Here is a 24,890-nt window from a genome sequence, read left to right on the forward strand (position 1 = left end):
CCAATGGGAAATTAAAAAACGTAATATTTTGTGTTTCGCCGAGACTTTGCTGAATGACGACACGGATAATATAGTGCTGGCTGGCTTTGTGTTTCGGCAGGACAGAGCAGCTATGTCTGGTAAGACGAGGGGCAGGGGTGTGTGTCTATTTGTCATTAACTGCTGGTGCACGATGTCTAACATTAAAGAAGTCTCAAGGTATTGCTCGCCTGAGGTAGAATACCTCATGATCAGCTGTACCCTACACTATCTACCAAAAGAGTTCACATCTATATTATTCGTAGTCATCCATTTACCACCACAAACCGATGCTGGCACTAAGACCTTACTCAACAAGCTGTTTAAGGCCATAAGCAAACAAGAAAATGCTCATCCAGAAGTGGAGCTCCTAGTGGCCGGGGACTTTAATGCAAGCAAACTTAAATCTGTTTGACTTAATTTCTAGCAGCATGTCACATGTGCAATCAGAGGGGGAAAAAATTCTAGACCACCTTTACTCCACACACAGAGACGCAAAGCTCTCCCTCACCCTCCATTTGGCAAATCTGACCATAATTATATCCTCCTCATTCCTGCTCATTCCTGCTTACAAGCAAAAACTAAAGCAGGAAGTACCAGTGACTTGCTCAATACAGAAGTGGTCAGATGACGCGGATGCTACATTACAGGACTGTTTTGCTAGCACAGACTGGAATATGTTCCGGGATTCATCCAATGGCATTGAGGAGAATATCACCTCAGTCACTGGCTTCATCAATAAGTGCATCGACAACATCGTCCCCACAGTGACCGTACGTACATATCCCAACCAGAAGCCATGGATTAAAGGCAACATCCACACCGAGCTAATGGCTAGAGCTTCAGCTTTCAAGGAGCGGGACACTAATCCAGAAGCTTATAAGAAATCCTGCTATGCCCTCAGACGAACCATCAAACAGGCTAAGCATCAATATAGGACTAAGATTGAATCCTACTACACCGGCTCTGACGCTTGTCGGATGTGGCAGGGCTTGAAAACTGTTACGGACTACAAAGGGAAACCCAGCCACAAGCTGCCCAGTGACACGAGCCTACCAGACAAGCTAAAATGCCTTTCTTGCTCGCTTTGAGGCAAGCAACACTGAAGCATGCATGAGAGCACCAGCTGTTCCGGATGACTGTGTGATGATGCTCTCCGTAGCAAATGTTTAAAGGTCTTGCTCACAGGTCAACATTCACAAAGCCGCGGGGCCAGATGGATTACCAGGACATGTACTCAAATCATGCGTGGACCAACTGGCAAGTGTATTCACTGACATTTTCAACCTTTCCCTGGCCGAGTCTGTAATACCTACATGTTTCAAACAGACCACCATAGTCCCTGTGCCCAATAAAGCGACGGTAACCTGATTATCGCCCCGTAGCACTCACATCGGTAGCCATGAAGTGCTTTGAAAGCCTGGCCATGGCTCACATCACACCATCATGCCAGAAACTCCAATTCACATACCTCCCCAACAGATAACGCAATCTCAATCGCACTTCAAACTGCCCTTTCACACCTGCACAAAATTAACACCTATGTGAGAATGCTGTTCATTGACTATAGCTCAGCACTCAACACCATAGTGCCCACAAAGCTCATCACTAAGCTAAGGAGTCTATGACTAAACACCTCCCTCTGCAACTGGATCCTTGACTTCCTGACGGGCCGCCCCCAGGTGGTAAGAGTAGCCAACAACACATCTGCCATGCTGATCCTCAACACTGGGGCCCCTCAAGGGTGCGTGCATAGCCCCTCCTATACTCACGGTTCACCCACGACTGCTTGGCCAAGCACAACTCTGTTTGATCTGGGTCCCCAGATCCTCAAGAAGTTCTACAACTGCACCATCGAGAGCGTCCTGACCGGTTGCCTCACCTCCTGGTATGGCAACTGCTCAGCATCTGACCGTAAGGAGCTACAGAGGGTAGTGCGTACAGCCCAGTACATCACTGTGGCCAAGCTTCCTGACATCCAGGACCTATATACTAGGTGTTGTCAGAGTAAGGCCCAAGAAATTGTCAAAGATCCCAGTCACCCATGTTATAGACTGTTCTCTCTGCTACCGCACGGCAAGCGGTACCAGAGCGCTACAAGTCTAGGACCAAAAGGCTCCTTAACAGCTTCTACCCCCAAGCCATAAGACTGCTGAACAACTAAACTAATCAAATGGCCACCCGGACTATTTACATTGAACCCCCCCCCCCCCCCCCCCTTTGTTTTTACACTGCTGCTACACGCTGTTTATTATCTATGCAGAGTCACTTTACAAATTACCTCGACTAACCTGTACCCCCGCACATTGACTCAATACCGGTACACCCTGTATATAGCCTCGTTATTGTTATGTACATTTTTTGTGTTACAATTTGATTGATTTGATTCTTATTTTTTTTTACTTTATTTTATTTAGTAAATATTTGATTAACTCTATTCTTGAACTGCATTGTTGGTTAAGGGCTTGTAAGTAAGCATTTTACGGTAAGGTTACCTGTTGTACCTGTTGTATTCGGCGCATGTGACAAATTAAATGTGATTTTATTTGGGTGGCTACTTTGAAGCATCTAAAATATAAAATATATTTAGATTTGTTTAACGCTTTGGTTACTACATGATTCCATATGCGTTATTTCACAGTTTTGATGTCTTCACTATTATTCTGCAATGTAGAAAATAGTCAAAATAAAGAAAAACCCTGAAATTAGTAGGTGTGTCCAAACATTTGACTGGTACTGTATATCATTGCGCCTTTCTTTGAGGGCCTAGTCACACCCTAATGCAGTGGTCTGAAACTCCTGATTTACAGGCCACATCAAAGTCTACAAGTCACATTATGCTGGTTTGCAAATTGATGTGTAATTCATATTGGAATCCAGAGTGACAATATCTAACAATTGGAACATTTAAATCACCTGCAACTTATATTGATTACTGCCAAGGTAGGGTGAATGCATTTTAAGACTACCTAAATGATATAACTGGAACAGCCATTTCATTAACGGGTGCAAAAAGTCAAACTACTAATAGATTGTATTAGTTTAGAAAAATGTATGTTATCTATGTTTGTGTAGCATAAAATTAATCAACCCAATGAATGTACATGCAAAAACACAGGTATTGAAATAAACAATTCTGAAAATCATCCTGTAATAGAGCTTTCTGGGAAATATGTTAACGAGGGGAGTGGTTTTGAGCAAACATACATTTGTAATTTTACTCAAAAATCTTGCTCAAATTCAGCTAACTTCCAGCAGAGATTGTTGATTCCACGTACAATTCTATGGCAACAAGCTACAATAGAATTGTCAGCTTGCTCAACATTTGGAAATATAGCTAAACCACTCAACAAGATTTTTTACATTGTTTGTTGAGTGAAAAAACATTCACACATTACTGCAGCTCAATTTCTTGTCCTTCTGAAGTACACCCAACTCACAGAATAATCCTAATTAAGCCATTGGTTAAATTTGCTTTTTTGCTGTGTGTTTTTACCATTGTGTGGGTGAAGTAATTGATGAGGAGCAGAGAGGAAAGCATTTTGCTGTCGGTTCAAAAACTGAGTGGTACTCCTAGTTTAAAAAAAAGAGTGGTACTAGTCAGCACCAATAATATTCTTCCCTGTTTCCCACGGGTACCCTACATTTACTCTCCTTTTGATAGACTGAAAACATACATTGTTGCATTCCACTGAGGCTGTGCTGACTTATAGTACTGTGAGGAGGGAGATGTCATCCAGATTAGAGAGAAGGACCATCTGTTACCTGCAGCTCTGTTTAGATGACTGTACATCACACTGATTTATGTAAAGAGCTGAGGTGTGCTTCACAAGGCAACAACACGCACAGCCTGTGCACTCTCACTGATAACAATATTAGCCATTCCATTCTCTTATCCCCAGTCCATTAGCTCGCCATCCACTTTAGTTTGAACCAGATAGTAGCGGTTTGAGAGAAATTAGAGAAGTAGTGGTACACATTTTTAGTACTTTTGACATCAAAAGCTTTTTTGATGTTTTATAATATAACATTTCGCTTCAACATTGACACACACAATCGGTCTTAGGACAGCTCCCCAAATGGTCTCAAACTGGTCAAGGGACCCTCTCATCTCAGAGTCTGCTCATTGTCAAGAAGGAGTGTAACCACACAGAAGCCTGGGAGTGGGTGTACTGTATGCAGCCAGCCTACATGTCCATCATCTGCCTGCTGGGCATGCTGGGTAACTCCTTCGTCCTCTGTGTGTTCTGCTTCCAGGGTAGACATGCCACCATGGCAGACATCTATCTGGGTAACCTGGCCGCTGCAGACCTCCTCATGGTGTCCTGCCTGCTGTTCTGGGTGGTGGCCGTCTTACAAGAGTTCCACTGGCTGTTCGGCGAGCCCATGTTTCAGCTGGTGAACATTGTCATTGGGAGGAACTACTACTGCAGCGTCCTGTTCCTCACGCTGGTCAGTGTGGACCAGTACCTGGTGCTGGCTCGGCCCCTGTCGTCCCAAGGCAAGGGGAGAAGACCAGCATGGGCCAGCGAAATCTACCTGGGTGTGTGGGTGGTGAGTGGCCTCCTCAGCCTCTCTGCTCAGTTCTTCCGCTCTGTCCACTTTTTCCCCTCCCCTGGAGGTGGAGGCGTGCTACATGGCGTACCCCCACAACGGCTGGAGGCTGCGATACAACCTGACTGTCAACATAGTGGGCTTCCTGGTTCCTGTACCTATTGTGTCCTTCTGCAGCTACCACATCATCAGGGTGCTCCGGGACAACCAGACGAGCAGGATGAGGAGCACGGCGGCAGGCTGGAACGGAGAGGAAGGCTGCCCACCTAGTAAACATCACCTTGGCCGTAATCATCCTCTGCTGGCTGCCTTACCAGGTGGTTATCTTCCTGGAGACCCTTTATCACTATGAAGTCATCTCTGGTTGTGGCTTGGTGGATGCATTAGACATCAGCACTCAACTGGCTACCTACTTGGGCTACAGCAACAGCTCACTGAACCCTTTCCTGTATGTGATTGTAAGAAAGACACATATTATTACCTATAGCCCTCAAACTCATCGCTGGACCTTGAAGCAAGTGCCACCCCCTTTTTCTCCCCAATTTCATGATTACGATCTTGTCTCATCGCTGCAACTCCCCAACTGGCTCGGGCGAGGCGAAAGTCGAGTCATGCGTCCTCCCGCCTAACCGTGCTTCTTAACATCCAGATTGAACTACAGGCTTTAGTGATGCCGCAATACTGTGATGCAGTACCTTAGACCGCTGAGCCACTCGGGAGGCCCTATGTCGCTTCATTTCTTTATTGTTCCCCTCTAGTCAAGGACTGATTTAGACCTGGGACACCAGGATGGTGCAATTAATTATCAGGTAGAACAGAAAGCCAGCAGGCTCTGGACCTCATAGGGTAGGAATTGAATGCCCCTGACCTATAGCATGGACCTACAGATGTAGCATCTTAATTTTACATATGTCGTCACAGCAAAAATAATCCTTCAACAAGATAATTTGAATGTTTAGTCCATAATGTTGCTTGATCGGTGGTTAGGCTGTTAGCTGGCCAAAAGTAGGCTACATGAACAGTGCAAAACTGTTTTTAATGTAACCGTGTGTTAGTGTGGGTTTTCAGTGAATTTATGTAAATCACAAAGCTCATCTCCGGTGCAGGAACATTTTTCAGCAACAAAAGAGTGATCAAATAAAGATCACTCATAATGAAATATAAACAGAGGGTATTAAATTATTACCTTTAAATCTACTGGGGAGAAAAAAATGATGGATTAAGCTAGCTACTTGGCCCTGGGCCTGTGGTTATGTGTATGTGTTTTTACACAGTGCCAAAATTCGAAAATAAAGGTGAACAATTGGAGAACAAGCTGTTCGCTTCACAAAATACATGTTTTCTCTCTTTGAGTATTCATACATTCTGACCTGACCTTCAGGCGAACTGAAACTGGCTTATAAACAAGTTGAAATACACGGTCGGACAAGGGTGTGGAAGAATGTTGTATACAGAACCAAACTTTCCAGCACATCTCTCCCTAACTCAGTGAGAAGCTTAAAGACGAACAACACTACATGGTCTACTGGGTTGGTGTGTGGGATAAACTACAGTGTTTTCTTCTCCTTACTAAAATATATTTTCACACGATTGGCACAAGGTAAGCGATTTCTTACAAATGCATATTTTAACAAATGTTCCTTGGGATGACATTCAAAAAGTTGGCTTCATGTGTCAGGCTTCTGAATAAAGTAATGGTATAGAGACAAAGTAATTTAGTACAAATGAATACTGATAGATAGACCAAAAACACTGAGACAGACACTTTTGAGGTTATTCAACTTGACAAAAAGAAAGCCTTATTTATTTGATCAGTCATATATCTGTATGTTAAGGACGTTCTGCTCAGAGTTGCAACTGATAAATGGAAAACCAAAAAAAAGAATTGGCTGTTATATGAGTTACTAAATCACATTTGAAAAAAAGTGATCAATTAGTTCAAGTCAAGTCTTTATCAAAACATCATACTTAAATCCCACATTTGTCACACAACACCAGAAATAATAAAGTTGTTGTTGGATTCAGCATATTTATGCAACCACAGCTAATTGGTTGATGACCTTTCAAGAGAGTTTGGACTCTTTAGCGTTAAGTTTTGATAGATATCTGGCTTTAATGAAGACGGTCTGGAGATTGATTACAGAATTTTTTTTCTTTGGCTTTAATTTCCATGCACACATAAAATATTAAACTTCAGTGTCACAATATTAAGATGAATATTGTTGATTAGTGGATAATATGCTCATATATTACATTTTGACATTTTCTTATGACAACAGAGCTGGTGGTCTCCATGGCTATGCTCCTGTCAGAAAACAACAGGTCTTTCCTTCCCACCACCAAGACTCCTCTCCACAATGCCACAGAATGGATCCTGGTCCACAGCATCATCCCTCCCTACATCTTCACCCTGTGTGTGACGGGGCTGCTGGGTAATGGCTTTGTCCTGCTGGTCTTCCTTCTCCAGAGGGAGCAGTGCTCCGTCCCAGAGATCTACCTGGGAAACCTGGCCCTGGCTGACCTGCTCCTCCTGGCCTGCCTGCCCTTCTGGGCCATGAACATCCTTAATGACTACAACTGGCCTTATGGAGACTTCCTGTGCCACGTAGTCAATCTGTCTATCACTGTCAACTTCTACACCAGCATCTACCTATTGGTGATGGTGAGCGTGGACCGCTACTTAGCGCTGGTGAGGACCATGAGGGCCAGGTGGCTGAGGAGGAAGCGCTACGCACGGGCGATATGCCTCATACTGTGGCTGTTTGGGCTGCTGATAGGGGGTCTAGCTTCGCTTCACAGAAAGGTGACGTTCATTGAGGAATATCGGACAATGGCGTGTATTCTGGAGTATCCTGACCACTCTGGGGAGTCTTGGAAGCTGGCCCACAACCTCCTGTTGAACATAGTTGGCTTTGTTGTACCTGTTGTGGGGATTTTTTCCTGCAGTTGTAACATTATCAGAGCCTTGAGGAAGAGGAGGAAGAGTGTTTACATAGAGGGTGGAAACGACAGGAAGGCCACAGTCCTCGTTTACGCCGTGACGCTGCTGTTTTTTGTATGTTGGAGTCCCTTCCAACTCTTCACCTTACTCGATATGCTGTGTGATGCAGAGGTCTTGGATGAAACGTGGCATTATACACTGGACATTGGTACCCAGTTTTCAACCTACCTAGCAATTCTGAACAGTAGCCTAAATCCTCTGTTGTATGTATTTTCTGGTCAGTATTTTAGGAGGAAAGTTAGCACCATCTACAAGAGAACGAAGAATCGCAGGAGATCTGATACAATGGCATTTCAGCTTTCAATTGTATCAACCTACCTCCACAGGACTGATCAAATCAAACCTGTTGTAATACAGACATGAGTTCCTGCATTTTCCTGCACATTTGTTTGATATCATGTAGTTATTGCACACTAAATTGCATTTTCAACGTTGAATTACACAATGTAGCCACATAAAATGTGTGCAATCTTGAACTACATTATGTAGGTCTATAAGGTTTAGATTGTGTAGGAGATATGTTTACGGCCACGGAAATTATGTGATATAAATACTATGCATGCCAGTCTCTCTTGGCTAAGAATTGAGGAGAGACTGACTGAATCACTTATTTTTATAAGAAACATTGTGTTGAAAATCACAAATTGTTTGCATAATCAACTTACACTCAGCTCTGACAAACACACTTATCCCACCAGACATGCCACAAGGGGTCTTTTCACAGTCCCCAAATCCAGAACAAATTCAAGAAAGTGTACAGTATTATATAGAGCCCTTATTGCATGGAACTTCCTTCTATCTCATATTACTCAAATAAACAGCAAATCTGGTTTAAAAAAACAGATAAAAAGCAACACCACGTGGCACAACACCTCTCCCCTATTACACCTAGATAGTTTGTGTGTATGCATTGATATGTAGGCTACGTGTGCCTTTAAAAAATATATTTGTAGTTCTGTCCTTGAGCTGTTCTTGTCTATTGATGTTCTGTATTATGTCATTCTGTATTATGTTTCATGTTTTGTGTGGACCCCAGGAAGTGTAGCTAGGGCTTTTGCAACAGCTAATGGAGATCCTAATAAAATACCCCAAAAAATCTCACAATGTCACCTGTCACAATGTCAATTTTAATGCAGAATTTTACTTTTACAGACCTTTTTCTGAGACAAGCAACAGAGATTGTATGTTCTAGCAGTGAAGATCACGGGGTGATTTTTAACGTTTCCTGTGTGTGTGTGTGTGTGTGTGTGTGTGTGTGTGTGTGTGTGTGTGTGTGTGTGTGTGTGTGTGTGTGTGTGTGTGTGTGTGTGTGTGTGTGTGTGTGTGTGTGTGTGTGTGTGTGTGTGTGTGTTACACCATTCTAGATTGCCCCAAAACCTTGTCTTGTCACAATAAATGATGGCCTTTAAAATGCCAAACACATCTATATTAACGCCTAAACATTGTATGACATTTCTCTCACAAGTACCCACATTTACTGTACCTCTACCATTCTTCTTTTCAATAAAGTTATTTAATACATATGAGGGAATGTCTCCTGTGTGACATTGGAGAGAATACGATTTGTATCTTGACACAAATATCAATGATTCCCAAGACACCTATAGGAATAAATGCATAGTCATTTAATGATAATTTTACAAGACCAAAGTCAGGAGAGGTGTCTGCCTAGCTGTGCTCTTTTGCTTTCTAGACTGGTTCTGGTTGCTCATGTTTGTATATATATAGTTTGTTAACTTGAGTGTATGACCACCCACATTCTATAACTATCTGCATGTGCAGGTCTAGTAGTCAATTTTGAGATGTCAAGTCGTTCTTCACACCCAGGAGACCCAACGGAGAGAAGTTACAAGCTATTAACTGCAGATGAGCCAACGTCATGTTTGTTGCTATTCATAATAGTTGTGGTTCCTGCACCACAGAGAAGTTTACACCGTAGCCTATGAAAACATCTTTACAGTGACAAAAGTATTGTTTCAGGTCACACTTTATTTGGATAGTCTGGATAATCATACTATCAACAATTTGTTGATAAGCAACTGCTTGCTAAGATTACGGTTAGGGTTAGAATAAGAGTTAGGATCAGGGTTAAGGTTAAGGTTAGGGCTAGGATTAGTGTTAGTAGATAGTTAGTCCATTTGTAGATGCTCTAGACTATCCAAATAAAATGTTACCCAAAAGTCACCTCTTGGAAAACTAACTCTCCTCTTTTGTGTGCTTAAACATATACATATGATTTATGACCCGCAAACCACCCATGTATAATTGTTGAGTTCACCATTCACTCGTCTGCCCAGCACACAGTTCTCTCATCAGCAGTGCTGCTCTCATGTGATAGCTCAGAGGGAATTTAACAGAGACAAAGAAATGCTAGAGACTAACATTGTTTGACATTCACTTCAGGATACTAAGCTCAACAGTCACATCTTTGACCATGAGAGAATGCAGGTTCTAGAGCAAAAACCATGAAATTCCTAGTGAAATCTTGGCTTATAAAATAATTTCTGGTACTGTCGTGTCTTTGGCATCATTAAAACTGAAGACCTATCAAATAACTCTCTGTAATTATTATTAAGCGATTAAAATGATGATTAATCCTGTAACTGTAATTAACTAGGAAGTCGGGGCACCAAGGAAAATATTCAGATTACAAAGTTATAATTTTCCTAATATAACTTTCCGATATTTTAATATCTACTCAATTAGTCTTCGAATTAATGAATTATTATTTACCTCACGTTAGTCTCATTCCAAACATCGTAAATTGTTGGTTATCTGCACGAACCCAGTCTTGACTATGAGTCATCCATACATCAATTGTCTTAAAATCATTTATTTACTAACTAGGTAATTCATAGAAATGCATAACACAAACAAACAAAGTAGATGGTTACAAAGAAATGATAGCGGATGTGCCCTAGTGGGCTAAACCGGCATGGCGACTTGTTAGACAAAAGGGGAGTGGGGGTCTGCTGAGAAGTCACTACAGAGTTGATAATTATAACAATTGAAATGCTAATTCTTTGCACATGAACGCTCACTCATTCGGGAACAATTGCAATCAATCAATATATTTATGCTCAGTGTGTCGTCGGGATCTCTGTTGAAAAGTTTGTTTCTGTTGGAGAGTTTGTCCGCTCTCTCTCTCTGTCGTGGTTAGAATGGATAGTTCAGAGTGACATTCATTCATGTCGTTATAGAATAGATGTTTCGGCGGTTGTTGGTCTTCGCATTCAATGATACCGAATTCCTAGCTGCAGACTAGTAATTAATATCAAAGACTTGTTCTTATTCTGTCGGTATCGATAGTCTAAGAGTTTAACCACGTGGTATGGTTAAAAGATTCAGCCATCTACTCAAACCTTGGCCCTCTCGTGGTAAGCTGGTCTGCAACCTTTAGCCATCTCGTAATTGAGGTAAGTTCGGTCTCCTCTCAAACCTTGGCCCTCTCGTTATAGAGGTAAGCTGGTCTGGTGATAGAAAACCCGGGTGGGGATTTTATACGGAAGAGCATAAAAGGGCCTGTCCCAGGATGCCCGACCATAACTGTGCTCATGGGCGGTCCTCTGATTTAGTTAAACTCCAAAGGGAATTGGAGTTTCCTTCATTAAACAGTCCAAAATCACATTACACAATTTCACAAACAGTATCATCCTCACTCATTCATCTTATACAACAATTAGATGTAAGCCTCATAACTGAGGCTATTATATAAACAGCGTTATGGTAATGTGGCCGTATTGTCTCCCATGAGTTTCACAAAATTGTACCAAACGGACCAGTTCGTAGCTAGATTCTTCACCGATCTTTTATACCTTCTCCAGAACATGAATGTTGTTCGGATCTCAAGTTCTATGAGGTGGAAGAAATTCCTTTGTTCTCTCTATGAAAACTCACTCTATATACTGTGGCCATGAGGAGATAATCTCCTCCAGGAATTTACAACCGCTCTGACCACAGCAGCCTGGTTGTAGGAGACAGAGAGAGGGGGATGGTGCTCGCTGTACCCAAAGAGGGCAACGTCATGACAGTACTGAGTGTTTCTTGCATTTTTTGAGAGGAGCTGTGCCATTTGTCATTGTGCACAGGCAGTGGTGACCCATCATTCAAGGCCCTGCCCCAACTGTTTTGAGCCTGTTTTGCATGTTATTTTGGCATGAAAACATGTCACATATCAGTTTGCAAACAATGGTATTAACATTGAGTTAATAAAGCCGCATACAAACATGGTCTCTTTTTTGTTTTCTTGAGTAAGGCAGCTCCAAAATGCAGGTGTTTCAGCCTAGCTCAGTGCTTTCTGTGGTGGCAGGGAAAGCCAGCAGAAAATACGGAGCGTTGAGCTGTGATTGGCTCAGTGTTCTGTCACTCATGGAGACACTACGCCACCGCCAAGTCTAAGGGTAGAGCTAGAAAATTCTAGCCCCTTGGGTGCTGCCATAGAGTTACAGTACATTAGAAGTGCCCACCCAAGATGGCTCAAGGTCATTGGCCACAGATAAAATGACTTCAAATCACGTTATATGTACAGTAGCTTTGATTGGACTGATCATGTCAACATCATACTTTCAAAATCTTAGCTAGCAGACATCATCATGAATCAAGTCAACAATCTACTGACAAATCCTTTTTAATCCTTGTCAAATGAAGAGAAATAATGAAGAGAAATAATAGATAAAACGCATTGGTGTTCATCGGCCATTGGACATAAACATTACACAACAAGTTGGAAATCGCAAATTCAACAATGAGTGGTTTGGAAGGAATCAGTGACAGTGGCTAACTGCAAGCTTTGCAAAGCAATCACTAGCCTGCTATTCAGTGGAGTGGCTGTGTGGTCCCAAATTTGGGATTAGGGGGCTCTTTCCCAGTTTAAAATGATAAACATTCAACATTGGCCATGCTGTCAATGAAGCATGATTTGTGCCGCACTCAAAAACAACTGTTAACTCGGAACTGTGAAAACTTGACTTCAGTGAGTTCAAGACAACAGGGAAGTCGGGAATAAACGAGCCCCGACTGGCAAAATACATTTTGAACTCGGAATTGTAAATCTGGCCTCATTCTAGTGCTACGACCTGAAGATCAATGATGTCATCATGATTCAACCTTGTTTTTTTTCCTGAGTTTCCAGTTGTTTTAAAAGCACCATACATTCAGAGAATGCCAGACTTTGATGACAAAATTTGCCCACGAAAGACCGCCGCACCAACTTCCTGTTCAAGTGAGCACAAAAATGTATTGTATGCTGCTGCATAAATTGTGTAATATGCCAGGGAGATATGTATACTGTAGCTAAGAAGGTAATACTAAGTGTATGTTGTGTAGTAAGCTGTTAGTAGCACATGTGCCTCACCCTAATAATTTGGTCCCTTTTCCTGTCATAATTTAGCCTACTGTTCTGACTTGGTGGTGCACATGTAGCCTATAATCTATTTTAGAGAAATGTCAATATCGAATATTGTAAGCGCTTTCATTGTCTGCTTATATGCCCCCTTTATTTATCCTACGGTTCTGACTTGGTGTACAGGGAGAACACTATATGAACGGCCCATGTTCTGAATTATGTCGCAATCCATTTCAAAAGTGCTAAACAAATAGGTATATTGACTACGTCCATCCTAGCTCGCTCATTGTCTTAATCAAAATTGCCTCTTATCCGCTTGTCGTCCCCTTATGCCAGTTTGTTCATCTCAATTGTCATTAGAAACCACATTTGTTTAAGCAAGTCAGCCATATCAGCTATGTTTTTTTAAAAGGCAGTAAATGAGGCTGAATGAACTGTTTCGCTGCCAGACAAGGCTCTGCTGATAGCCAGTTGTAGCAATGGTAAGATGTTGGGACAGCTTTATGTAGGCCCTAACAGTTTGTGGGCACCGTTTGTCACCGTTATAGTGCAATTAATGTATTGTTCAGTGTTGTGTTGTGCAGTGGCTTTGCTGGCATGCATCCCACCGTATTTTATTTTTTGCCCCACCAATTGGCACTGTCCACAGGTAATATGCATGTTTGTAACTAATATGTAAATAGAGTAAAATACTAATCAAAACATTATTCACAGTAATATCCCCGTTGGACTTTCATCACAAGAACGAGGGAATTTTGAGGAAAACCATTAAGCAAATATTTTCGTTGACGGAGCCAGAAAGTTGGCAGCTAAACAAATAGTGTGAGAGCAAAAGTAAAAAACATCCAGGAGAACAATGTTACCAAATACACCAAATCATTATCATTTCAATCTCTGTCGACCACTGCTGATAACGTCTGACACGAACTTGCATAATTAGGCATGTGTCCTCTCCACATCTGCCACATACTTTACATCGCCTACAAGAAAACTCGCACGTCTCTTCCCTTTCAGTTTACAAGACATTGATGTGGGATTTTAAATCAAGTTAGGGGTTGACATAATTGTTAAATGAGTTCTACAATCATCAGTGTTGTCTCAGTCCCCATTTCCAACAGGGTGCTAAGAAAGATGCCACACCACCCACGGAGATCCTATTAAATTATTCTATAATGATTCCGTATGTAATTCCATCTCCCACCATTCACCAATCATTGGTTATTTGCATTTTTATGGCTCTCTAGTAGGTCAGCTTCCTAGCAAATGCATCCCCAACCAACCCAAAATTAACCATCATCTCCAAACTGTATATTGCAGGCTTTCAGTTTTACTTATTTTGTGGAAAATAAGCCACAACATATATCAATTAATCTAAAAAGAAACAGATCTGTCAGACATTTAGCTCAGTGTATGTCCTGAGTTTTCAGTTATTTCAATTTCAATTATCCGCAATCTGGACCATCATGGGTAATTAGCCATCTGGGGCCCCAACAGCTACAATATCCCTGTTTAGGATTGTTTAACCTTGTTAACAGTCCTCAAACCCATCACTTTGTGACATCTGCCATTATGTATAATGAAAGCTGCTTCTATTTTAATCCAATGCTATAGGAAGGAAATTCGGTAGTAGTATCCTCCTTCATGGTTCAACTATGCCAATAGAGAAAAATGTTTGTTGCTCCAACATAAAATAATGAATTATGTTTGATGCAAATGTCATCAAAAACTTCCAGATTATGATTATATACATTCAAATAGGGTCACATGTGGTTATACCATTTTGTATCTGAAATGACTGAACAAAACATGTGAGAAATGTCTGCTGTTGTACAGGGGTCCGTGTGATTATACAAGGCCCACAAGTTACGGACCCAACCTTTTCTCTCTTGCTGTGAGTCTGTGTTAATAAAGGTCTCAGCGTAACAATTTACGTGATCAAATGTTGACAGAGGAGACATAACAGTGCAGTGGCGTATGGCAGGCTGTTTGTCAGCTCTACCTTCATGACTTGTGCCCTGTTTTGGACTATGACCTAGACTTTAACCTTTATTTTAAGCCTTTTCAAGAAATGAGAATTACACCAAAAATGAAAGCAATTCAAATCAAATCTTATTAGTCACATGTGCCGAATACAACAGGTGTAGACCTTACAGTGAAATGCTGACTTATGAGCCCCTAACCGACAGTGCAGTTCCAAAAAATACGGAAAAGAATAAGAGATAAAAGTAACAAGTAATTAAAGAGGAGCAGTAAAAAAAATAACAATGTATACAGGGGGGTGCCAGTACAGAGTCAATGTGCGGGGGCACCGGTTAGTTGAGGTAGTATGTACATGTAGGTAGAGTTAATTAAAGTAACTATGCATAGATGACAACAGAGAGTGGCAGTGGTGTGGAGAGGGGAGGGGGGGGGGGGGGACAATGTGAATAGTCTGGGTAGCAATTTGAGTAGATGTTCAGGAGTCTTATGGCTTGGGGGTAGAAGCTGTTTAGAAGCCTCTTGGGCCTAGAATTGTCTGATGATTGGTGCTGGACCAATTGGCATATAAAGAAAAGGTGACAGGTTGATGAAAAAGCTTAGCAACGGATTCGAAATTGTCATTTAGTAGTATCAATATCCTAAATTTACAATTTAATGGCAATTATTTTGTTATTGATAACCAAATATCTATGCTGGTCATCACTAGTTACCATAGCCACAAAGTCATAAACCCTGTCTATTTCTACAATTTCTCCTCTTAAAATCTGATTTGAAACCTAACCCTAACCCTAACCTTAAACCACACTGAATATAACCAATTTTGACAATATGTCTGTGTTAACTAGTGACAATCCTGAAAACACCAGTAGAGCCATTCTCACAAAAGCTCCATCAGTTCCAGAAAATGTATTTGCATGAGTATAATTTGCATGGAATACAAGAAAGGGAAAAGGGTACGCCTAGTCAGCTGCACAACTAAATGCATTCAACCGAAATGTGCTTTACACATTTAACCCAATCCCTCTGAATCGACATCCATTTAAATCGGCGCCCGGAGAGCAGTTGTTGTAGGAGGTTAACTGGGAAGAACAGCACATTTTTCCACCTTGCTAGCTCGAGGATTTGAACCAGCAACCTTTCGGATACTGGCCCAATGCTTTTAACCAGGGCATCCCAACATCCATTTTCTCATTGAACCATAGGAGTACAATAGGTGACAACAACGCAGAGCACCCATCCAACTCAGCGAGGGCAAAGATGGACCCAACTGCAGTATCACTCAATCAGACCAATTCTAACCTGTCTGACTCTGCCTGCATTAAAAATGACTGGGTGGACGGGCACATGTACCCAGCAGCCTACTCCCTCTTCTTCATCGTGGGCTTCCCGGCTAACTGCCTTTCTCTGTATGTGGCCTGGATGTTAATGAGGAAAGGAAACAACTTGGCCGTGTACCTGGTGAATCTGTCCATCTCAGACCTCCTCTATACGGTCTCCCTGCCCGTATGGATCGAGCTGGCCCTGGGTCGGCCCGTAGGGGACACCCTCTGTAGCCTGGTGTCTGTGGTGATGTACAACAGCTTCTACATCGGGTCTGGTCTCCTCTGCTGCATCTCAGTGGATCGCTACCTGGCCGTGGTCTATCCTCTCTACTTCAACTGGGTGCGGCAGGTGCGTACTGCAGTGGCAGTTTGCGCTGCATTGTGGTGTGTAGAACTGTCTATCCACATCTATCTTCTTCACCAAACGGGGGCGCTGCAGGACTTCTCCTCCAGGCGGCTGTGTAAGGAGGGTATGCCCATGGCCCAGGCGGACGCCCACGTTGCTCTGACCCGGGTGGCTCTGGGGTTCCTGCTCCCCCTTCTCATCATGACCTTCTGCTTCCATCAGATTGTTTTGGCACTCCGTGACAGTGCCTCCTTGCTGGCCCGGGAGCGGAGGAAAGTCAGCCTCCTGTTGCTGCTCCTCCTGGTGACATATGTGGTGGCCTTCGCCCCCTTCCAGGCTGTTATGTTCCTCAGAGGGGTGCTGGAGCCAAGGGAATGTAGCATGGCAGTGAAGCTTAGGGACCCATACATGGTGCTGGTTGCCTGGACGACACTCAACAGCATGCTGGACCCTATTTTCTACTGTCTCATCAGTCAGAGTGCCAAGAACGAGATGACTAAAGTGCTGCAAAGATGCAATAGATGTAGCAGTCGGTTAAAGAAGTGCAAAAACATTTACACAATTACATAATAAGTTAAGAAAAGATTCATGATAAATCCATTAAAAGTATTTTACTGTGAAAATGTCATGAAAAAGATCTGAATTGGGACCTGTAACTAGCCTCTTTTGTATGAGTGACCTTACATTGTTAGTAGACAGTAGGCTCCAGTATAGAGTACTGTAACTAAGGTTAGTAGTAAAATAAGGTTATTTGCAATATATTCAAATGGTGCCTTTGTGAGGCTATTATAGTACTGTTGTTTAACAATCAACTACTGTATAATCTTGTTAAAATGTTTTCTATGCAAATGTATATTCAGACCCTAACACATATTTCTGTGAAGGTACAATGCCTGAATAGTATCTGATAAAGTTATGGTATCCTATATCCTACAACTATTTTATATGGACAACCTACAGGTAATTGCCAAAATAAAATAAAAACAACATAACCTGTGTTAGTAGGGCATTGGGCCACCACGAGCCGCCAGAACAGCTTCAATGCGCCTTGGCATAGATTCTGCAAGTATTTTTCCAAGACAAATTCCATAATTTGGTGTTGTGTTAATGATGGAGGAAAACACTGTCTCAGGCGCCGCTGCAGAATCTCCTATAAGTGTCCAATTGGGTTGAGATCTGGTTACACACACACACACACACACACACACACACACACACACACACACACACACACACACACACACACACACACACACACACACACACACACACACACACACACACACACACACACACACACACACACACACACACACACACACACACACACACACACACTAAACCCCTATGATCCTTTGAGACCACTCTTTCAAAGTCACAGATCTCTTCTAGCCAAAATATGGAGCAACTGGGCATTTTTATACATGACCCTAAGCATGATGGGATGTTAATTGCTTAATTAACTCAGGAACCACACCTGTGTGGAAGCACCTGCTTTCAATTTTCTTTGTATCCCTCATTTACTCAAGTGTTTCCTTTATTTTGGCAGTTACCTGTAAGTACAGTGCCTTCAGAAAGTATTCACACCCCTTGACTTCTTTCACATGTTGTTGTGTTACAACCTGAATTGAAAATGGATTAAATTGAGAGTTTGTGTCACTGGCCGACACAATACCCTATAAAAGGGTTTCCCAAATAATGACTGGTTCACTTTTTTTATTGTTAGATATTATAGACTGTAAAAACACCAGGAATTCAGCTCCAAGTGATATTAATTTAAGATATCTGTTCAAGTATTTCCACACATAATAGCGAAATGTGACCGTATACAAATGTTTTAGTCAAACATTATACAGTGTCTGTTTGGGCTTCTTGCTGTCAATTTGCAATAAACATATGTTTTGTAATTATGTTTACATTATACATTTCAGTCATTTAGTAGACGGTCTTATCCAGAGCAACATTCATGAGCAATTAGAGTTAAGTGCCATGTTCAAGGGCACATCTACAGATTTTTCTCGTAGTTGGCTCGGGGATTTGAATCCTTGACTTTTCGATTACTGGCCCAATGCTTTTCACTGCTAGTCTACCTGCCCCCAACCACCCACTGAAGAAAAAAAATTGTCCAGTAGCTGAATCCAGTTGATTTTCCACCATCATTTGCAAATAAATTCATTAAAAATCCTACAATGTGATTTTCTGGAATTTTTTTTCTCATTTTGTCTGTCATAGTTGAAGTGTACCTATGATGAAAATTACAGGCCTCTCTCATCTTTTAAGAGGGGGAACTTGCACAATTGGTGGCTGACTAACTACTTTTTTGCCCCACTGTAGGTATGTGTATGTATATATGTGTATATGTATGCATGCGTGTATGCGTGTATGGATATATTTACCCAAAAAATATATGGGGGATTGGAAATGATGCAGACAATTACATTGATGGAAGCAACATTCTTTCCGCAATATTAAGCAATATCCACCCCTTAGAAAAAGAAGGAAAAAAAGCATGGCCATCCGTAGAGAAATGCTTATTGAAATTCTCGATTATTGTAGATTTATCGATAGTGACAGTGTTTCCTAGCCTCAGTGCAGTGGGCAGCTGTGAGGAGGTGCTCTTATTCTCCATGGACTTTACAGTGTCCCAAAACTTTTTGGAATTAGTGCTGCAGGATGCAAATTTCTGTTAGAAAAAGCTAGCCTTTGCTTTCCTAACTGACTGAGTATATTGGTTCCTGACCCTGAAAAGTTGCATATCGCGGGGACTATTCGATGCTAGTGCAGTACGCCACAGGATGTTTTTGTGCTGGTCAAGGGCAGTCAAATCTGGAGTGAAACAAGGGCTATATCTGTTCTTAGTTCTACATTCTTTGAAAGGGGCATGCTTATTTAAGATGTTGAGGAAAGAACTTAAAAGAACAACCAGGCATCCTCTTCTGACAGGATGAGGTCAAAATCCTTCCTGGATACCCGGGCCAGGTCGATTAGAAAGGCCTACTCGCAGAAGTGTTTTAGGGAGCGTTTGACAGTGATGAGGGGTGGTCGTTTGACCACGGACCCATAACGGACGCAGGCAATGAGGTAGTGATCGCTGAGATCCTGGTTGAAGACAGCAGAGGTGTATTTTGAGGGCAAGTTGGTCAGGATGATATCTATGAGGATGCCCATGTTTACAGATTTGGGGTTGTAGGTTGGTAGGTTCCTTGATAATTTGTGTTAGATTGAGGGCATCTAGCTTAGATTGTAGGACGGCCGGGGTGTTAAGCATAGGCCACATCAATTCACATATGGTGTCCAGGTCACAGCTGGGAGCTGAGGGGGGTCTATAACAAGCGGCAACCGCAAGGGACTTATTTCTGGAGAGATGGATTTTTAAAAGTAGAAGCTCAAACTGTTTAGACATAGACCTGGATAGTATGACAGAACTCTGCAAGCTCTCTCTACAGTAGATTGCAAGCCCTTAATTCCTCTCTGTCCATCTCAGACCTCCTCTATACGGTCTCCCTGCCCGTATGGATCGAGCTGGCCCTGGGTCGGCCCGTAGGGGACACCCTCTGTAGCCTGGTGTCTGTGGTGATGTACAACAGCTTCTACATCGGGTCTGGTCTCCTCTGCTGCATCTCAGTGGATCGCTACCTGGCCGTGGTCTATCCTCTCTACTTCAACTGGGTGCGGCAGGTGCGTACTGCAGTGGCAGTTTGCGCTGCATTGTGGTGTGTAGAACTGTCTATCCACATCTATCTTCTTCACCAAACGGGGGCGCTGCAGGACTTCTCCTCCAGGCGGCTGTGTAAGGAGGGTATGCCCATGGCCCAGGCGGACGCCCACGTTGCTCTGACCCGGGTGGCTCTGGGGTTCCAACTGCACTGTTGGTTAAGAAAATATTTACCAAGTAGACTAAAATAAAAAGTAACAATAAAAAAGTAACACAATAAGAATAACGAGGCTATTACAGGTGGCACCGGTACCGAGTCAGTGTGTGAGGGTACAGGTTAGTTAAGGTAATTTGTACATGTAGGTGGGGGTGAAGTGACTCTGCATAGATAATAAACAGTGAGTAGCAGCAGTGTACAAAAGAGGGGGGGTTCATTGTAAATTGTACGGAGGCGATTTTATTAGTTGTTCAACAGTCTTATGGCTTGGGGTAAGATGCTGTTGAGGAGCCTTTTGGTCCTAGACTTGGCTCTCCGGAACCGCTTGCCGTGCGATAGCAGAGAAAACAGTCTATAACTTGGGTGACTGTAGTCTCTGACAATTTTATGGGTTTTCCTCTGACACCGCCAATTATATAGGTCCTGGATGGCAGAAAGCTTGGCCCCAGTGATGTACTGGGCTGTTCACACTACCCTCTGTACCACCTTACGGTCAGATGACAAGCAGTTGCCATACCAGGCTGTGATGCAACCGGTCAGGATGCTCTCGATGATGCAGCTGTAGAACCTTTTGAGGATCTGGGGACCCATGCTAAATCTTTTCAGTCTCCTGAGGGGGGAAAGGTTTTGTCGTGGACTTCACGACTGTCTTGGTATGTTTGGACCATGACAGTTTGTTGTTGATGAGGACACCAGGGAACTTGAAACTCTCGACCCGCTCCACTACAGCCCCGTCGATGTTAACTTCTTATGGCTGCAAGGGGCAGTATTGAGTAGCCAGTTAAATCGTGCCCATTTCAAACGGCCTCGTACTCAATTCTTGCTCGTACAATATGCATATTATTATTACTATTGGATAGAAAACACTCTCTAGTTTCTAAAACCGTTTGAATTATTTCTCTGAGTGAAACAGAACTCATTCTGCAGCACATTTCCTGACCAGGAAGTGGAATGTCAGAAATCGATGCTCTGTTCAACTTCCTGCCTATACATGGGCATGATACGTAAGAGTCTACGTACACTTCATACACCTTCCCCTGGTTGTCAAGAGGCGGTGAGAGAAGAAATTTTGTGTTTATCTTGGTCTGAGGTGGAATTAAAGCTCTTTGTATGACGTGACCGTCCATTTCCTGTTTCTGGAGCGCGCGAAAGGGGACATGGATTTGCCTTCTGTTTAGCTGTCGTTATGGACGACTAACATCTCCGGTTTAGATTTTATTTGATACATGTGACCATATCATCGTAAAGTATGTTTTTTCAATATAGTTTAATCAGATTATTGAAATTTTTTCGGGAGTTTTGCCGTGTTCCGTTCTCTGACTTTGTTGACGTTGGAAAGATCCGTGCCACTTGGCAAGTGCCCATGCTAAATCAAGAGGGAAATTTGCCGTTCCAGATCCAAACAACGACTGTTCTGGACAAAGGACACCTTGTCCAACATTCTGACGGAAGATCACCAAAAGTAAGAAACATTTTATGATGCTATTTCTAATATCTGTCGTGCATGTGAACTGGTCGTCGGCGCCCAAGTGTTTCTGGCTATTGTGGCTACGCTAATATAACGCTATATTGTGTTTTCGCTGTAAAACACTTGATCAATCGGAAATATTGTCTGGAATCACAAGATGCCTGTCTTTCAATTGCTGTACACTATGTATTTTTCAGAAATGTTTTATGATGAGTATTTAGTTATTTGGCGTTGGTGTCTGTAATTTTTCTGTCTGCTTTCGGTGCAATTTCTGACTGTAGCTGCAATGTAAACTATGATTTATACCTGAAATATGCACATTTTTCTAACAAAACATATGCTATACAATAAATATGTTATCAGACTGTCATCTGATGAAGTTGTTTCTTGGTTAGTGGCTATTTATATCTTTATTTGGTCGAATTTGTGATAGCTACTGATGGAGTAAAAAACTGATGGAGTAAGAAAAGTGGTGTCTTTTGCTAACGTGGTTAGCTAATAGATTTACATATTGTGTCTTCCCTGTAAAACATTTTAAAAATCGGACATGTTGGCTTGATTCACAAGATGTGTACCTTTCATATGCTGTATTGGACTTGTTAATGTGTGAAAGTTAAATATTTAAAAAATATATATTTTGAATTTCGCGCCCTGCACTTTGAGCTGGCTGTTGTCATAAGTGTACCGACGTCGGGCTTGCACGCCAAACAGGTTAATGGGGGCCTGTTCGGACCTCCTTTTCCTGTAGTCCACAATCAGCTCCTTAGTCTTGCTCACATTGAGAGAGAGGTTGTTGTCCTGGCACCACACTGCCAGTTCTCTGACCTCCTCCCTATAGGCTCTCTCATCGTTGTCGGTGATCACTGTTGTGTCGTCAGCAAACTTAATGATGGTGTTGGAATCGTGTTTGGCCACGCAGTCGTGGGTGAACGGGGGGAATACAGGAGGGGACTAAGTACACACCCCTGAGGGGCCCCAGTGTTAAGGACCAGCGTAGCAGACGTGTTGGCTACCCTTACCACGTGGGGGCGGCCCGTCAGGAAGTCCAGGATCCAGTTGCAGAGGGAGGTGTTTAATCCCAGAGTCCTTAGCTTAGTAATGAGCTTTGTGGGCACTATGGTGTTGAACGCTGAGCTGTAGTCAATGAACAGCATTCTCACATAGGTGTGTGTTCCTTTTGTACAGGTGAGAAAGGGCAGTGTGGAGTGCGATTGAGATTGCGTCATCTGTGAATCTGTTGGGGTGGTATGCGAATTGGAGTGTGTCAAGGATGTCCAGGAGGATGCTGTTGATGTGAGCCATGACCAGCCTTTCAAAGCACTTCATGGCTACCGACGTGAGTGCCACGGGACGGTAATTATTTCGGCAGGTTACCTTCGCTTCCTTGGGCACAGGGACTATGGTGATCTGCTTGAAACATGTTGGTATTACAGACTCGGTCAGGGAAAGTTTGAAAATGTCAGTGAAAACACTTGACAGTTGGTCCGCTCATGCTTTGATTACACGTCCTGGTAATCCGTCTGGCCCAGCGGCTTTGTGAATGTTGACCTGTTTAAAAGGTTTTGTTCACATCGGCTGTGGAGAGCTTTATCACACAGTTATCCAGAACAGCTGGTGCCCTCGTGTATGTTTCAGTGTTGCCTGCCTTGAAGCAAGCATAAAAGGCATTTAGCTCGTCTGGTAGGCTCGCATCACTGGGCAGCTCGCGTCTGGGTTTCCCTTTGTAGTCCGTAATAGTTTTCAAGCCCTGCCACATCTGAGCCGGTGTAGTAGGATTCAATCTTAATCTTGTATTGATGCTTTGCTTGTTTAATGGTTAATCTGAGGGCATAGCGGGATTTCTTATAAGCGTCCGGATTAGTCTCCCGCTCCTTGAAAGCGGCAGCTCTAGCCTTTAGCTCGATGCAGATGTTGCCTGTAATCCATGGCTTCTGGTTGGGATATGTACGTACGGTCACTGTGGGGACGACGTCGTCAATGCACTTATTGATGAAGCCGATGACTGAGGTGGTGTATTCCTCAATGCCATTGGATGAATCCTGGAACATATCCTGGAACGTCTGTGCTAGCAAAACAGTCCGGTAGTCTAGCATCCACGTCATCTGACCACTTCCGTATTGAACAAGTCTCTGGTACCTTCTGCTTTAGTTTTTGCTTGTAAGCAGGAATCAGGAGGATAGAATTGTGGTCAGATTTGCCAAATGGACGGCGGGGGAGAGCTTTGTATGCATCTCTCTGTGTGGAGTAAAGGTGGTCTAGAGGTTTTTTCCCTCTGGTTGCACATTTAACATGCTGGTAGAAATGAGGTAAAACGGATGAGTTTCCCAGCATTAAAGTCCCCAGCCACTAGGAGCGCTGCCTCTGGATGAGCATTTTCCTGTTTGCTCATGGCCGTATACAGCTCATTGAGTGCAGTCTTAGTTTCTGCATCGGTTTGTGGTGGTAAATAGACAGCTACGAATTGTATCGATGAAAACTCTCTTTGTAAACAGTGTGGTGTCGTGTCTTTGCTATGGATTTAATGATATGACATGCTGTTTTATATTATCAATTCTCTGTAATTAATATTACCTGATTAACTTCTTGTCGATAGGGGGAGCTGTTAGCACTATTTTTTTCTTGATGTTCCCAAATTAAACTGCCTCGTACTCAATTCTTGCTCGTACAATATGCATATTATTATTACTATTGGATAGAAAACACTCTCTAGTTTCTAAAACCGTTTGAATTATGTCTGTGCGTGAAACAGAACTGGACTTAGAGCAATTTCCCTATGTGGAGTTGAGAATGCAGATTTTTCCAACCTGTTCTCAGACCTGTGTATAACTCTGCCTGTCTTCTATTGGTTGAGATGCACTGCATACGCCTTCCCCTGGGTGTCAGCGAATAGAGGGCCTTGAAATGGAGTCTCTAGGCAGATCCGAAAGTCTATAAATTGATTGGAATCAAAGGGTCCCCTCTTTTGATTCTTCGCGCTGACGCAGT

General features: G+C 42.7%; 1 protein-coding gene across 1 annotated transcript; it reads left to right on the plus strand.

The window, feature by feature from the left end:
• Window positions 1-6,079: 6,079 nt before the first annotated feature.
• On the plus strand, window positions 6,080-8,316 carry bdkrb1 (bradykinin receptor B1). Its single transcript, XM_038967951.1, has 2 exons — window positions 6,080-6,172; window positions 6,852-8,316. The coding sequence occupies exon 2, from the start codon at window positions 6,866-6,868 to the stop codon at window positions 7,934-7,936; it is 1,071 nt and encodes a 356-aa protein (XP_038823879.1). The 5' UTR covers window positions 6,080-6,172; window positions 6,852-6,865; the 3' UTR covers window positions 7,937-8,316.
• Window positions 8,317-24,890: the final 16,574 nt, after the last annotated feature.

The sequence above is a fragment of the Salvelinus namaycush genome, chromosome 28, assembly GCF_016432855.1.
Source record: "Salvelinus namaycush isolate Seneca chromosome 28, SaNama_1.0, whole genome shotgun sequence".
NCBI classification, from domain to species: Eukaryota; Metazoa; Chordata; class Actinopteri; order Salmoniformes; family Salmonidae; genus Salvelinus; species Salvelinus namaycush.

What these genes read in the sequence shown, in the direction of transcription:
- bdkrb1 (XM_038967951.1), top strand. Translation starts at nt 6,866, where the DNA reads ATGGCTATGCTCCTGTCAGAAAACAACAGGTCTTTCCTTCCCACCACC.